This window comes from Rattus norvegicus, chromosome 6, assembly GCF_021556685.1.
Source record: "Rattus norvegicus strain SHRSP/BbbUtx chromosome 6, alternate assembly SHRSP_T2T, whole genome shotgun sequence".
NCBI lineage: Eukaryota > Metazoa > Chordata > Mammalia > Rodentia > Muridae > Rattus > Rattus norvegicus.
Window position 1 is genome coordinate 101,610,524 of NC_141539.1, and position 16,340 is coordinate 101,626,863.

Here is a 16,340-nt window from a genome sequence, read left to right on the forward strand (position 1 = left end):
TCCCCTCCCCTTCCCCCCTCTTTCTCTATTCCTCCTCCCCTGAGGAAAAGCAACCTAGAGAGCATCCTGGCAGCTCTGGTCCCACAGGTAGGCGTGAGGTGTTCTCTGTCTCTGGGCTCTGAGCTGTAGTACCATCTGCTCAGGGAATAAAGTCCCATCTGTTTGCCTCACCTGGGTGCAGCTTCCTGCCTGCTGAGCAATTCTGCCCAGCTGTGCTAAGACTCAGCTGTGCCTCAGCCCTGGGGAATTTCCTGCTGTGGCTGAGTCAAGGGCCTGCCTACACCAGGTACCTGGGAGTGGGGCAAGGAGCAACTGTTGGCTCAGATTTTATCACCCTTTCCCTTCCCTCTGAGTAGAGAGGAAGCTTCACGACAGGTGGAGACACTGGCGCCCTGAGACTTTGCAGTCCTTCTGAGAGCATTACCTGCTGGTTGTAAGAAATCAGGAACCTGGGCTGGTGAGGCGGGTCAGTGGGTAAAGGCGCTAAATCTGGTGATGACATGAAATTAATGGCAGAAGGAGAGAGCGATATACAGACATTTGCCACATATGTACATATATGGTTTATATATATATACATACATATGTACATTGTGTACATACACAAACATAAACACATAAATGTGATTTTTTAAAAAAGAGCCAATTTTTGGTCGACCCCGTACCGTGACGCTAGGCATGGGCCCAGAGGGGCAGGCACGTGAGTTACACACTGTGATAGCCACCATTATCGTCATGCACGGATGGTTTGTGGAACATTCACCCTGCCCTGTACCGTGCTCAGAGGGCAGGCAGTGGGTTACGTCACCTGTGAGGTCATAGCTCTGGGGCACGCTCCGTTACACAGGTAAAACCCGGGAGGCTAAGCACTTTGCCTAAGTGGCTGTTTGTCAAGTTTTCTTTCTTCCTTTTTTTAAAAGAATAGTTTTTTGATGGGGTTCTCCTGAAGCCCCAGGCTAGCCCGGAACTCACCGTATGGCTGAGGATAACCATTGAGCTTCTGATGCTCTTGCCTCTGGTTCCCAGGCCACCGTGCCTGGCTGTATACAGTGCTAAAACAGCCTTGTGTGTGCCTGGCAAGCACTTTACCCACTGAGCTATCTTCTCAGCCCTGAGACCCTGGCTTTGAGTTCTTCCGAAGAAGAGCTAGGCTATTGTGTTAGCTGAGGTAGCTTCTGTTTCTGAGAACCTAACTGTCTCCTGGTGAGGCCTTGCGGTCTCCGCCCTGGGAAGAGAGGATCCCTGAGCTGCTGGGATCCAGAAGGAACGGAACTCAAGCGTCCTCACCAGTCAGTGTTCGTAGTCTGAGGGAAAGGTCTTCCCTGGGGTTTAGTTTTGTGTTTGTGTTTTTAATTTATTACACTTATTTATTTGGGAGGTGGCTGCACTGCTTCGGCACACGTGGGAAGGTCGGAGGACAGCACGCAGGAGTCAGTTCTCTCTCTTCACCATGCAGGTCTCAGACAGCGCTCAGGTTAGCCGGTGTGGTGACAAGAGCCTTTACCTGCTGAGCGTCTCGGTGGCCTTGTTTTTAAAATTGTGGTTAAAATATGCAAAAGTGAAAATTCATTGTCTTAACCACTTGTAAATGTAGTCCAGTGACTTTGAGTACACCCGTGCGTTGCCACAGGACTGTCCATTCTGAAGCCGTTTTCATCTTCTTACTCTGAACTTTGCACCCATTCAACAGTGACTTCCCATTCTGCCTCCTCCCTGTCTCTGGCAACCTCCCCTTCCGTTTTCTGATTCTGCAGGTCCTCAGAACTTGACCCTCCATCTGTCTGTTTTGCTCCAGAATCTCCCCGAGGTGACAGTCCCAGGCAGCGATGCCAGGATGCCCGTCTCTACTGCCCTCCACCAAGATGGCAGCCAGGAGCGGCCACCGAGCCTAATGTCTACTACATCCTCATCTGGCTCCTCCCGTGACAGCCACAGTGCCATGGAGGAGCCGACTGGCTCCGAGGCTTCAGCCCAGAACGGGACAGGCTCCCCTTGGGGCCGGCATATTCCCAACAGCAACAACAACTCCAGCAGCTGGCTGAACATGAAGGGACCTCTCTCCCCATTCAACAGCCGTGCAGGGACAGGCCCTGCCTATCACAAGCTCAGCTATCTGGGCCGGGTGGTGCGAGAGATCGTGGAGACAGAGCGCATGTATGTGCAGGACCTGCGGAGCATTGTGGAGGTGAGTGCTGAGGCCCAGAGACCAAGGATGCTGGCCTCAAGTCGCCCATCTCTTCAGTACAACCTGTCTCTATAAACCTATAAACCTGCCTCCCATAAGGCCATGCGGAAGCCTGGGGGACCTGCCTGGTGGGGCTCTTGTCTTCTCATGCTTCCTTATGACACCAGGCCACATCAGTGGGATTGTAGCATTTCCTGTAGGTGCTTGGGGAGTGCGCACTGTGGTAGCACAGGGAGGGGCTTTAGCCTAAGTGCTCTGTAGGGATTGAACCTGGGTAGGGACGACATCCAGATTCCCCACTCTGCTATTTCATGGCTGTGGAACCTTAGGCATGTGCACAATGTCTGGAGCCTCGGGCTCTTTGCCTGAAAAATGGAATAGGAATGGCAGATGAAAAATGTCTCGTACTGTAGGTCACTCGGGGAAAGGTGACATGTGCCCTTCATTGAGGGACCTTCTGCCCGGTGAGTCTGTGAGGGCTAGGCACAAACCTGTTGACTTCAAGTACCACAAATGAATTCTCTTTTAGACTGTTTGTTTTGATTAAGAAGAAGTGTGAGGCTGGAGAGGTGGCTCAGTGGTTAAGAGCACTTGGCTGCTTTTCCGGAGGACCTGAGTTCAATTCCCAGCAGCCACGTGGTGGCTCACAACCATCTGGGGTCTGATTCCCTTTTTTGGGGTGTCTGAAGACAAAGCACTCATATACGTTAATATACGTGAATAAATAAATCTAAAAAGCTGGGACTGGTGGGGCGCACATGCCTCTAATCTCACCCAGCACGCTGGAGGCAGAGGCAGGCGGATCTCTTGTGAATTTAAGGATAGCCAGGGCTGTTTACAGAGAAAAACCCTGTCTCAAAAAACAAAAAAACAAAAAGGAAAAGAGTAAGTACATGTTTATGTGAGCGTGTAAGCTTGTGTGTATATTTGTGCATGTGTGTATGCTTGTGCATGTGTGTGTGTTCCGTTTTTAAGTGGGTCTAAGGATTGAACTCAGGTCATTAGGCAAGCATCTTTACCTGGTGAGCCATCACACCAGCCTCTTGGCTTGATTTTTTTTTTTTTTTTTTGGTTCTTTTTTTCGGAGCTGGGGACCGAACCCAGGGCCTTGCGCTTCCTAGGTAAGCGCTCTACCACTGAGCTAAATCCCCAGCCCCTTGATTTTTTTAAGATAGGATTTTGCCGTGTAGCACCATCTTGGCCTTTAACTCAAGGCCGTTCTCATGGCTCTGCCTTCCAAGTACTGGGATTACAAACTGTCATAGTTAATTTTCTCTAGTGTCCTGTGGCTGCATTGGCCTGGCTTCCAACCATCACCTGCTTTCTGGCTGTGTCCTTTTCTCTGAGAGGACACCGGCAATTAGACTTAGAGCCTCCCTAAATATTAAATGATGTCATTTTGAGCAATTTAACTGATGATAAAGACCCTGTCTCCAAATAAGGTTGCATTCCAAGTTGCCAAGTCGAAGTTTGTTTCTGGGTAAACACCTACAGCTCAGTACAATGGCACTGCCTGCGGGATTACGTCACAGCAGAGTGGGGTGTGATTAGAGGTGATCAAGCCAAGGGGTGCAGGGTCTTCACACCTCTCTCCACGCAGGACTACCTCTTGAAGATCATCGACACCCCCGGGCTCCTGAAGCCGGAGCAAGTCAGCGCCCTCTTTGGGAACATAGAGAGCATATATGCACTGAACAGGTATGTGCTAGACCTGTTTTGCCTTGGGGCACGCCGGGAGGCCTAGGGAGAATCCTTAGATGTCTGGACACATAGGCCTGACTGTGGAGATGGGGAATTGAAGTCTACCCTTGCATAAGATCTTAGCGCTAGACTTGGAGAGGGCACCGGCTGGCCTTTCTAGGAGTTTATAAATGAAGGTCACAGGCTTGCAGGTGCCAGTATCTGGGCCAGTGTTAGGCCTTGCATGGTTGTGTGTTTCCTGTGGGTGGCTCTTTTTCTACATCATCTTGCACATCTTATAGTTTATTCCTCTCCCTTCCCACAGATACCAAGGGAAGTGAGGACTCTTCTGAAAGTCTGACCTGTTACAGTGGGTTCTCAGCTTGTGGGTTGTGACCCCTTTGACAAATCAAAAATACTTACATTACAATTCATAATACTAGCAAAATTGCAGTTATGAAGTAGCAGCAAAAAAGTTTTTGTAGTCGAGGTTGGGGGTCACCACAACATGAGGCACCGTATTAAAGGGCCGCAGCATTAGGAAGGTTGAGAACACTGTATTAGAATATCACACAGGGGCTGGAGAGATGGCTCAGTGGTTAAGAGCACTCGACTGCTCTTCCAGAGGTCCTGAGTTCAATTCCAAGCACCCACATGGTGACTCACAACCATCTGTAATGAGATATGATGCCCTCTTCTGGTGTGTCTGAAGATAGCTACAGTGTACTTATATATAATAAATGAATAAATCTTAAAAAAAAAGTGTATTTTAAAAAAAAGAATATCGCACAGGCCCTACAAAAAAGACTTACTGAGCCCATGAAGATTCAAGCTGCTGTTCTGGGACCAGACACTCAGACGAGGGTATTGTCAAGAAAAACAGTTTAGTGGGCAGTAGTTGACAGGGCAGGACTCTTCCTCCGGTCCCTTACAGCTGGAGGAGTCCACACAGTGTGTGGTTAGGAGGGTAGGGTACGCACAAGACCGAGGAAGGCATAGAGCTGGGAAGAGGAGGGAATCAGATGGAGGGGCAGAGGCACCGTCTCCAGTTATCTCAAGTGCCCCCACCCAAGATCAGAGCACTGAGTCTCCTCCCGTCTCTGCTTCCTGCCATCTGGGAGTGGTCTTTGCTGGTTTCCTCTCTTTTTCCTCCTTTAATCTCTGCTTTTGTGTGTTTGACTCCTGCTTACACCGGAGCTGTGTCCCCTCCCAAGGTGGGTACTGGTGTTCGGTCTTCCTCTGCTGCTTGTTGAGCATGTGGGATTCTGTTTTTTTTGCGGTGTTCTGAATACTTTACGTGGTATTCCCTGGGGCAGGGTTTACTCCGGGTAGAAGCCATGACTCGCAGCATGACACCAAGGATGGCTGTGTTCTGTGTCTGAGGAGGTGGGCAGGGGGTCTGTAGCTACAGAAGTGGAGGGGTCTAATGATCTCTCTCCCCTCCCCCAGCCAGCTTCTCAGAGACCTGGACAGCTGCAATAGTGACCCCGTGGCAGTTGCCAGCTGCTTCGTGGAAAGGGTGAGAGTGACCGGGTTCTCCCTCTGTGTTTCTGGGATAGGAGAGCCCAGTATAAGAGGACATTTAAGAACTGGGCATCCCTGTCCAAGGCTGGTGGATGGATGGGATGCCAAGATGGCTCTGTAGGCTCTCAGGGATGGGAAGACAGTGTTCCCAGGAGTCCTTTGCCGCCCCCCCACCCCCGCCCCCACGTCTAATCCTGTGAGAATCTCCCTGAAATTATTTCCTTTATTTGGTCTTTCCTTAGAGCCAAGAGTTTGATATATACACTCAGTATTGCAACAACTACCCCAAGTGAGTATCTTGGATAGAGAGGGACATCTGGGCCATTTGGTGACTATGGGGTTCCTGCCACCTCACCAGATCTTCCCTGATAGTAACACCCATCCCTACCCTTCCCAGCTCAGTGGCAGCCCTCACGGAGTGCATGCAAGACAAGCAGCAAGCCAAGTTCTTCCGGGACCGGCAGGAGCTGTTGCAGCACTCCCTGCCCCTGGGCTCCTACCTGCTGAAGCCAGTCCAACGCATCCTCAAGTACCACCTGCTGCTCCAGGTAGATCAGGCCTCCCCCCAGGCAGAAGATTTGTGCCAGGCTCAGGGCAGAGCCTTGGAATGGGTTTTGCTCAGATACCTGTCTTTTGTCTAGGAAATTGCCAAACATTTTGATGAAGAAGAGGATGGCTTCGAGGTGGTAGAAGACGCCATTGACACCATGACGTGTGTGGCCTGGTACATCAATGACATGAAGAGGAGGCACGAGCACGCAGTTCGGCTACAGGTGCTCTGGGCTGGGAGGAGACAGGGCCTGAAAGACGGAATATTGATTGCCGGCCGCTGTGCTCAGCTCAGTTGGGGCATAGTACCTGAGGAAGCCTTTGAGGTGGTGTCTGTGTGAGCTTCCTGGGAACGGTGAGGCCTGACTCTGGGTGTCACTGGGGTCTCTGCTGCAGGAGATCCAGTCACTGCTCATTAACTGGAAGGGACCAGACCTGACCACCTACGGGGAACTGGTCCTGGAAGCCACCTTTCGCGTGCACCGTGTGCGCAATGAGAGAACTTTCTTCCTCTTTGACAAGATACTGCTCATTACCAAGAAGCGAGGCGATCACTTTGTCTACAAGGGCCACATTCCGGTAACTATGCTGTCCTCTCCTCTGCTGCCTTCTCTTTCTCCCTATGGCCCCAGCTTCCTTCTAGCTTCACTGGGCTCCGGTGCCATCTTCTGAGACTTGCCTCAGGGTTGGGTTCCCCTTGTCTCCTGGTTAATTATCTTGTTCTCTGTCCCCAGTGCTCCTCACTGATGCTGATCGAAAGCACCAGGGACTCTCTGTGCTTCACCGTCACCCACTATAAGCACAGCAAACAACAATACAGTATCCAGGTGAGGAGTGGCTTAGGTGAGGGGCTGGGGACCAAGACTTCCAAGCACACTTGCGTGTGACTCCCTGTTCCCTGGCTGTCCCATGCCGTAGTGTCTCCATCTGTAAAGTGGGATCATCTGGGGCACCTCTCTGAGGTATAGAGAGAAATCTTAGCACAATCCCTCCTACCCTCTCTGCCCCTTGGTAGAAGTACTGTGTGCATTTTGACCTGAAATAATAAACCCAGTTCCTTCCCCTTGGGCCCTTCTAGGCCAAGACAGTAGAGGAGAAACGGAGCTGGACTCACCACATCAAGAGGCTCATCCTGGAGAATCACCATGCTACTATACCCCAGAAGGTTGGCTCCTAGGATACTCTCAGATGGGCTTCAGGGAAACCATGCCCCAGAATAAGCTGGAGCCTTTCCTCCTGGCTCCAGTGCACAGCAGGTGTTGGTACTGCAGATATACAAGTCATGGCATGAAACTGTGGGAGTCCTCTGGGCAGGCAAGGTACAGTCAGGTAATTTCTATATGGGTTTCCTTTCCTTCTAGGCCAAGGAAGCCATCTTGGAAATGGACTCCTATTGTAAGTTACCCTTTTCTGCCTGTTTCGCCCCTAACTGTGTACATTGTTAAGTCAGGCCATATCATGGGGAAAATCTTGTCTACTACATTTGTCTAGAAGCAAGAAGGGTAGGGCTTCTTTCTGTCAAGGGCAGGGGATCAGTTGTGTAATTAGTGACATGGTCTGACTAAATGGCTGGGCTCCCAGTGCTTGAAGCAACCAATTGTAAGAAGATGGAAGAGGGGGACCTCCAGAGAGCCATCTAGGACCATCTGGAGCTGGTGTGGGTGAAGAATATGTTGTCCATTATGGGCAGCTTCTAGTTAGGCCTTTGGGGGACCAGAGGCTTGATGATTTCTCTCCTGGCTACAGATCCCAGTAGGTATCGCTGCAGCCCGGAGCGGATGAAAAAGGCTTGGTCCTTGCAGGATGAGGTGTCTGCCCATGTGCGCCAGGGACGTCGGCAGTCTGGTAAGGGGAGGGGTGTGGACAAGAACCTTCTTATAGAGGCTGTCCCGGGGCTGGGATCATCTGCAGCAGTATAATGTGACATCGCTCTCCTCAAAAGACTGGAGAGGATAGCAGGGTGGGTTGGTGGACGTCTGTGGACCATTTCCTCTTGCCCACGTTTCCCTCCACCAGTCCCTTCCTGTGCCTGCTGCTCACGCTGTCCACCTGCTCGAGGGCCTGGGAAATTCGTTGTTCAGGAGTCGGCATCTGTTCTAGCCGTTTAGACCTTGCCTTGCTGCTCAGCCAGAGTCGCACTTGGAGACACCTCATGGATAGTTTCTCAGTTCTGTCTAAAGTGACAGCAGAGGCTGGGCGGGAGGGAAAACGCTTAGACCAAGTGGCACCAAATCCAGACAGGAAATATTTATTTTGGGTCATGCAATTTTCCTCTCCCGGGTTTTCTTCCATGACGGGATTTGCTAATGCACTCGTGGAGTTAGAATGGAGTGTCTGTTTAGAAAGAGAAAACCTTCCTCTTTTAGTCTTAGCTCTGCCGTGATGGGGTGGGGTGGGGATGCTTCTGGTGATTGATTTTACCGTTCTGTGCTCGATTTTTCACTGACTTAATAAGTCTGAGCCCCAGGAGCAGATCTGGATTAAGCTGTGGTGGGTCTGGAATTGAGATCCATGCTACAGTGGCTCAGAACAAATGCTCTTATTGAGAGTATTGCTTGGGTTGGAGCGTTTGGGTCTTGATTGGCCACCATCTGCAGCATCCTTGAACACTTGGGATTGATATCAGAACTTTGACCTCTGAGAAGGTGGAGCTGGGTGGTCTCTGGGGAGTTTTCCTGTTTCTTTTCTTGTACTGTGATAAAATACTCTCCCTAAAAGCTCCTTAGGAGGAAAGGATTCATTCAGCTCATACCCCATTGAGGGAATTCAAGGCAGGAACTTAAGGCATACCCACTATTCTACATATTACCTGTGACCAAGGAACTTACTTCACAGTTGAGAAGTCCAACAGGAACCATGGAGGAGTATGCTGACTCTACGGCTCATGCTCATATAGCTTCTTTATATAGCCTAGGGAATGGTGCCTCCCACAATGGGCTGTGTCCTCCTATATTAATTAGCAATCAAGACCTGCCCACAGACCAACCTGATAAAGGCGGTTACTCATTTGAGACTTTCAGGTGGTTCTAGGCCATGACAAGTAGACAGTTAATGGTGACTTGGACAGCTATAGTATTAATATCATGGTCTGTTGTGACACCCGCATTAGAACTTTTGCTCTAAAAGATAGGGCTAGAGCTCAGTGGCAGAGGACTTGGCTAGTGTGCCAAGGCTCTAGGTTCAAGTCCTTAGTACCACAAAAGACAAAAAGTGCCTCCCAGCCAGGTGGGGGTGGGGTATACCTTTCATCTCAGTACTCAGGAGGTAGAAAGAGGTGGTTCTCAGAGTTCAATGCCAGTTCTGGTCTACAGAGTTCAAGGACCAGCCAAGATTAGACAGAGAAAACATGTCTTGAAAAAAAAATTTTTTAAATAAATAAATGAAAAAGCCCCCTAACTAGAAAAGTACCTCTTCACACACACACACACACACACACACACACACACACACACACACACACACACACACACACACACCAGCTCTGAGACACAGCTCTGTGAATGTACTTAAAGCCATTGAAGTGTGTACTTTACACAGGTTGGCGTATATAGTATGTGAATTCTAGCTCAGTAAAACTGTTGTCTCTGTCTCAAGACTGTAGCTGTCCAGGATGGTTGGGAAATGAGCAGATATACAAGACTGAAAATTCCATGAGGCTGGGATTTTAGCCTGTGACTACTAAGAGAGTTGGCTTTTTAAAGTCTTGTTAATTTTTCTGAGACGTGCTTTGTCCTCTGGAGCCTTCTAGAAGACCACACTTGCATTTTTCTGGAGCTGGTGATGCAATGCTACTGATGGTGTATGAGTGGCCAGGTGTGATGGTGGCAGTACCGTGGGTTGCCATGGTGATGGCCTGTATTTGAGGTTCATGTTCCTCGTGGCATTTCTCCCACAGCAACAACACTGAGGAGTGTCCTTCCTCTTGCTCCTAGCATGTTCCCTATGGTGGCTTGTCTTTCTCGTGTGTGGTAGAGATCAGGTGATGGATTTGGAGGGATTAGAAGTAAAAGCAGAACTTGGAGTTGCAGAGAGGAGGGACTTAGACTCGTGCTACAACTTAGGTGCCCAGGGTCTTTGCTGCCTCCTCCTGCCCCTGCCCCTGCCCCAGCTCTTCCTCTTCTTCCTCCTCTTCTTCCTCCTCTTCTTCCTCCTCCTCTTCCTCCTCCTCTTCTTCTTCCTCCTCTTCCTCCGCCTCTTCTTCCTCTTCCTCCTCCTCTTCTTCTTCCTCTTCCTCCTCTTCATCCTCCTCTTCCTCTTCTTCCTCTTCCTCCTCCTCTTCTTCTTCCTCTTCCTCCTCCTCCTCCTCCAAAGCTGTATCAGGTGGACAAAGTCACTGTGGAATAAGTAAGATCTATCTGTTATGTCTTTTAAACTCTTAAATATTCTTTTTATAAGGTTTCAACAGAAAGAACTGAACATTTCTATTTCCCACTTTGTTACCTTTTTAAATCTTTAATTTTAATTTAATCCGACATGTATTTCTCTCTGTGTGTACTGTGTGTGTGTATTCAAGTGCTTTGGCATTTGAGTCGTTTCTTTCCTTCTACCACGTATGTTCTGGGAACCAGACTCAAGCCATCTGACTTGGTACCTATCCTGATGAGCCCTCTTCCTCATTTTAAAATCAAGTGAGGGTGGTTGTCAAGATAAAGTGACAAAGCTGATAAAGTGCTCGGCACATAAGAATGTGGCCCTGAGGGGCTGGAGAGATGGCTCAGAGGGTAAGAGCATTGTCTGCTCTTCCAGAGGTCCTGAGTTCAAATCCCAGCAACCACATGGTGGCTCACAACCATCTGTAATGGGATCCGATGCCCTCTTCTGGCATGCAGGTGTCCATACAGATAGAGCACTCCTATACATAAAATAAATGGAAAAAACCTGTTATGGTTCTGCTTATTTCAAATTGGGGTTTCTACCCTACCGTAGACCATTCAGTTCCAAAATAAAAGCTACATAGCCTTTATAATAAGCCCTAATCAGCACTAAGGCTGGGCAGATACCTACCCTCTGTGCTATTGTTTACTTCCCTATCAATGACCCCACGTTATGATTTGCCGTATTCCATCTGGGCCGCTCTTAACTCCAATTGGTCAGCCCTCACGGCCATGTTCTCATAACTCACCTATCCCAGGGCATCTCTCTTCTTCCACATTCTCTCTCTCCTCCCGTAGTCCTTGCTTCTGACCCCAAGCCTGGGCACCAAAAAACCCGACTGTCTCCTGCCCAGCTATAGTCTGTAAGCAATTTCAAAACCAATCAGAGATAACTTGGGGGCAAGGTTACACAGCGTCACTTGGGTCTACCTGCAGATTCTCTCGTCCCTGGGGGCAACCAGGCCTTGGGGGCCAGTATTTAGCATTATAACACCTAGCAAAAGAGCAAACCTTAACAAGGACCTGAAGTGGGTTCCCCAGTACGCACATTAAAAGTCAGGGACAGCCTCTGACTCCAGTGTTGGGGAGATGGAGGCAAGAAGGATCCCGGACGTTCTGGATAGTCAGTCTAGCTGGTTGGCGAGCTCTGGGTTCCATGACAGACCCTACCTCAAGAAATAAGGTGGGGGCTCCTGAGGAAGTCATCTGACACTGACCTCTGGTCCTTCACACACATACGAATACAGGTCCGTCCAGGCGTGAGCACAACACAGCAGAAATGCAAGCGGGAGGCAGAGGATGTAGTCTATAGAAGAGTGGTGATCTAGGATGCATGAATCCCTGGATTCAACCCCAGCACCGCATAAAGCAGGTGTGGTGGGGTACTCTGTCCTAGCACTTAGGAAGTGGAGACACTAGGGTCAGAGGTTCAAGGATACACTTGGCTACCTTTCAAATTCCAGGCCAGCTACGTGAGACCTTGTCTTTTCAAAAAGCAATTAGGAGTTTACTTATGTGGATATAGATAGGAAATATGCCTATTGTCTTGGTCTCAGTGTGTCCCCTTGAGAAGCAGCTAAAAGACCTCTGTAGACTTTGCTGTGACTCTAAATCTATAGGAAATCGGGGACATTCCTAAGCCAGCACAGGGTAGAGGTGTGCTGAGGGCTCTGTAGAGGAGTCTTTTGAGACAGGAGTCTCCTATCCTTCCCCTCCTGTTTCACGTCTATCCCCAGAAAGGCTGGGTACAAAGTAATGACACCATTATTAGCCTAATAGTTGTGTTTTGTGTCCCCAGAGCCTGGCCGTACCCTGTTCAGCAGGGCAACACTTCCCAGCAGGCAGCAAGGATTCGAGATGCCAGGCCTTAAGGGCCGTAGAAAGTCGGGTGCGACCTCTGCTTCCCGGCCTGCATGCTCTGAGGGGCTTGGTGTGGGGCATAGCTACTGTGCTGATGTGCTGCCTGTAACAGAGGTAGAAACGCTTGAGACAGAAGCGTGGTTAGTGGCTAGTCGGTCTGAAGCGGGTAGCATGGGGCCCATCTTTTCCAGATGGCTCCTTAACTAAGGCCTCGGCTGGCATGCTAATGCTAGGACTGAGCAGTTCACAGTGTGCTGCAGAGAGGCAGAGGTGGCTCAGGCCCCACCCAGGGCCTCGGTAACACTGTGGAGAAGGCTTTCCTGAGGCTGAGGTGGGGGGAGGGCTGGGGGCCAGCTAGAGTGGACTTTGGGCTGGTGGTGGGCTGGTGATGCGTTGAGCTTGGGACCCGGATTAAGTGCAGCTGTTTCTTGGCCTGCGCTAACGACCCGACCCGTTTGTGTTCTTCAGAGCCCACCAGGCACCTGCTCAGGCAGCTGAGTGAGAAAGGTGAGTGTGGGAAGAACAGGCAGGTCTCCCCAGGGATCCTCGGTGGGCTGGGAGGGTGAAAGCAGCTAGGAACCTCTCGAGGGATTGTGGAGAACACACTAGAGGGAATTTGACTTTAGTTCTTCACCCCTGCTGTCTGTAGAGCAGTGGCTCCCCTGTCTATGCGCCGTGCCCTTTCTTCCCGTGTGATAGGAAGCTGGCAGCCTGTACAGACCGGCACTGGTTCTGTGCTGGGCTCCTGAGCTGTCTGTCATTCATCCCTTTGAAAGCCAGGACTAGGCGAGGGGCTTGGAGTGTAGGAGCCCATATGAGGCTTCTCCAGGGACTCCGGTTTCTCTAAAGAGGCTCTTTCTTTCTCCTCCTCTTCCCTGCCCCTCCCACCTTGTGCTTGGACCCTGTGGTGGTGTCAGTAGCCAGAGCAGCGGGAATGAAGGTGAGTGCCGGAGCTCCAGGGGCTGGAATTAGGAACTGTGGGTGGCACTGCCCAGGTCACTCCCTGGGGACCCTTTCATATCCTCTTCCTTAGCAGCACCCCGTGGTGCCCTGCTTGGCCTGCATCCTCTCATTTTTCCCTCCTGGGGTACATAGGCTTCTTTTGGGGAACTTTATTCCCAACCAGATCCCAGTCTTCCCACCACAAAATGCCTCACTCCAGAGAAGGCCAGGAGTGGTCATTTAGGAGTAGATTTTTCTATGAAGCCATTCCTGGAGGGGGGCTGCCCACCAGGCAGGTGACATGGGCTCTTATGCTCTGAACAGCACGCAGGGAGTGCCGGAGCCCTCTTGGACTTTGGGCAGCTACCCCATGCACAGGACCAGCAGCCAGAGGCTGAGGAGGCTGCCAGGGAGGAGCTTGAGGAAGAGGAGGAGATAGTGGAAGAGGAAGAGCAGCAGCAGCAGCAGACCTTTCCAGTCTCCCTGGAGGACCTGGCAGGGCACGGTGGCAACGAGAAGGTGCCTGGGCCAGAGCTCCCGGGCTCGGAGGAGGAGGAAGAGGAGGAAGAGAGCCTAGCAGTGGCGGAGCAGGTAGCTGACTTTGCCAGCTCCCTGCTGGCCGCCCTCCACTGCTGGCACTATCGAGCCAACGCTTTACTTTTCTCCCGGGGTGCTATGGTGAGGTGTCTCTTTGATCTCCCTTCCTCCTTGCATGTTGCCCGGCATGTGCATGTCCTTCCCGTGTCCTATACTGTCCCTCCTTCTGCTGTCAATACTTAACTCACTCACTGTCACGCCCTGGTGAACCCCTGGCATGCACTGTTCTAGGACTGGGTACCTACCCAATGGTACACTACTCCCTGACCAGGACTAACGGAGTGGGGGCGGGAGGGGAAAGCCAGCATCCATCAAGTGTGAAGGTCAACTGACTGGCCGAAAGGGGAGGTGGGTTGGGCTTTTGTAAAAACTGCACGCCTTGCAAGGATTTCTGTGGCCCCGGGTCAGGTTGTTTGGAAGGCCTAGGGCACAGGACTGGCTCAATCCTGGAGGTGCTGCCTGTACCTCCTTGGGGTATGCAAGGCACTGTCCATGTTGGAGTGGAATACAGAGAGAACCAGTTCTCAGTGTAAGCTGACTTCTGCTTGCTGCAGGGGAAGAGACATGGGGAGTCTGAAGGCTCTAAAAGCTGCAGAAGGCCCAGTGACCGGTCTCCAACCAGTGTGGAGAAACGCATGAGCTTTGAGTCTGTTTCTTCTATGCCAGAGGAGAGCAGTGAGCAGGTAAGAGAGAGGTGTAGTACATGGTAGCTGGAGTCCAGAGCTCTAGGTCTACAGGTAGGCCTTTGGGACACAGGCTATACGCTGGTCCATGGAACTGGGACTCCCACTTCCTGGCCCTACCAGAGGCCTGGGCAGCCAAGAGGTGTGTGGTTTGGCACACAGCCAACCTGTTTCTGTGAGTTACAAATAGGCGACCGTTTCTGGGCCTCCTCAGACAAGCTGCCTGTATCGGACATGGCTGCACACGGTGTTTGTTGCCTAAGGAGCGCCTGGGGCCGCCTGGGTGAAGGGATAGAATGTGCGTATCCATTGCGGGTATCTCTTGCTATTCTCTTCTGTTCCCCACAACCAATCCAGAAGGAAAAGTGGCACGGAGAGACTGCTTGGCAGGCTGCACAGCGGGCCGCATCTGAGGGGGCCTGACTCCTTCACTTTCTCAAAGTTAGAAGAGCTAGACCCCAGGTTGAGCCTCAGCCAGGACAGGGCTGAGGACCCAGGTGACGCTAAGTAAAAATTTAGCTGTCTACTTAAGCTGCTATAACAGCATATCTTAGATCAAGTGTTTATAAACACAGGAATGTATCGTCCAGAGTGGTGAGATGGCCAAGTCTAAGATCAAGGTTTGTCGTCTGGTGAGGATTCCCTCTCTGCTTCAGTCTCGTCCTTGCTGTGCCCTCACAGCAGGGAACTTCCTTTAGCCTCTTTTATGAGGCACAAGCATGGAGCGCTTATGGGGTAGATAGTCACTTCCTAAAATCCCTGCCTGTTCATGTTACACGATGGACAGCAGGTTCCAAGATGAATTTTCTGGAATCCCATTAATGGTTCAGACCTTGACAGTTGTACCGTCAGGAATGACTGTAGTATGTGGTTTTCTAGGATCTGCTCACGATTTATCCGTTGTGCCACTAGCCCACTAAATTTTCTAGTAACTATGTTAAGAAACACAAAGAAGCTGGGTGTGGTGGTACAAGCTTATAATCTTAGTACCCAGGAGGCAGAGACAGGAGAATTTGATATGCTAAGGCCAACTTCAGACACATAGCAAATCTGGATGTATCTTACGTCTCTAAAGGATTTTGATTTGGACTAGCATCTTGTCAGATGCTCAGGGAGAATGACTGGTGGCCACCATGGTTGGGCAGCACTGGTCTAGAACATAAGCGCTGATGGGAGTCGAGTCTGATGCTTCCAACGTTTGTGTCTTCTCCCAGGAGACTGCTCTTGGAAGATAACCTGTGTCGGCCAGCTTACTAAGGCTCAGGTGATCACGTGGTCAGCGAAGGCTTCTGTTGGATTTCCCCTTGCCCATCTGTTGGGCATATGCAGCGAGGCTGGGCACACAGGTGCTACGGCAGATTGGCTGGCAGGAGCTGAATCCCTTGCCCTCACCTAGAGAGAGACAGACAGACAGAGACAGATAGAGACAGAGAAACAGAGAGAGTGTGTGCGTGTGTGCTTTACAAGTGTGTAAGTGCAGGTGTGGGTATGTGGGGGATCAGTTCTCTGTATCCCCAGTACCATGGGATCTGGGCATTGAGCTCACCTCCATTGGTGATTGGAGTTGAATCACCCTCTGGCCCCTGACCTCATGGAATCTTTGCTCTCTTGGGGAAGTTGGGATATGATTTCATAGTTGCTCAGTCCTGGGTTTGAATTGTAGAACCTGAGCTGCCTTGACATCAGACAGTGGCTATATGTGGGGACCGTGGGAAACTGGATTAGTGTCTAGCTACGTCTTATGTGTTTCCTTACTGCCTGTAGTTCCCAAGCAGGTTGCCACTGAGAGATATTACAACCCTTGCTCATTTCTAGTGTTTTCCTTGGAGTATGGAATGTGGGTCTATCATCCAGCTTCGGGGTAACTAAAGGAATAAACGGACTTGGTACCCTGCGTTTGAGTCCTGTGCATTCTGATTGCCTTTGTCCTAAGCTGCAGACCCTCTA

The 16,340-nt window shown here is 50.7% G+C and overlaps 1 protein-coding gene across 28 annotated transcripts in view; it reads left to right on the forward strand.

Annotated features, from left to right (window-relative positions):
* The window catches only part of Plekhg3 (pleckstrin homology and RhoGEF domain containing G3), a 42,784-nt gene that overhangs the window by 23,266 nt on the left and 3,178 nt on the right, over positions 1 to 16,340 (forward strand). For 4 of the 28 annotated variants that reach the window (XM_087553251.1, XM_087553250.1, XM_087553244.1 and 1 more), the window contains 15 exons: positions 1,796 to 2,185; positions 3,786 to 3,883; positions 5,315 to 5,384; positions 5,632 to 5,678; positions 5,787 to 5,937; positions 6,031 to 6,162; positions 6,335 to 6,517; positions 6,673 to 6,765; positions 7,017 to 7,103; positions 7,300 to 7,333; positions 7,685 to 7,783; positions 12,640 to 12,678; positions 13,089 to 13,111; positions 13,438 to 13,791; positions 14,265 to 14,393. In XM_087553251.1, the coding sequence (XP_087409377.1) occupies positions 1,835 to 2,185; positions 3,786 to 3,883; positions 5,315 to 5,384; positions 5,632 to 5,678; positions 5,787 to 5,937; positions 6,031 to 6,162; positions 6,335 to 6,517; positions 6,673 to 6,765; positions 7,017 to 7,103; positions 7,300 to 7,333; positions 7,685 to 7,783; positions 12,640 to 12,678; positions 13,089 to 13,111; positions 13,438 to 13,791; positions 14,265 to 14,393 (1,890 nt within the window). In that variant the 5' untranslated portion in view covers positions 1,796 to 1,834. 28 annotated transcript variants of the gene reach the window in all.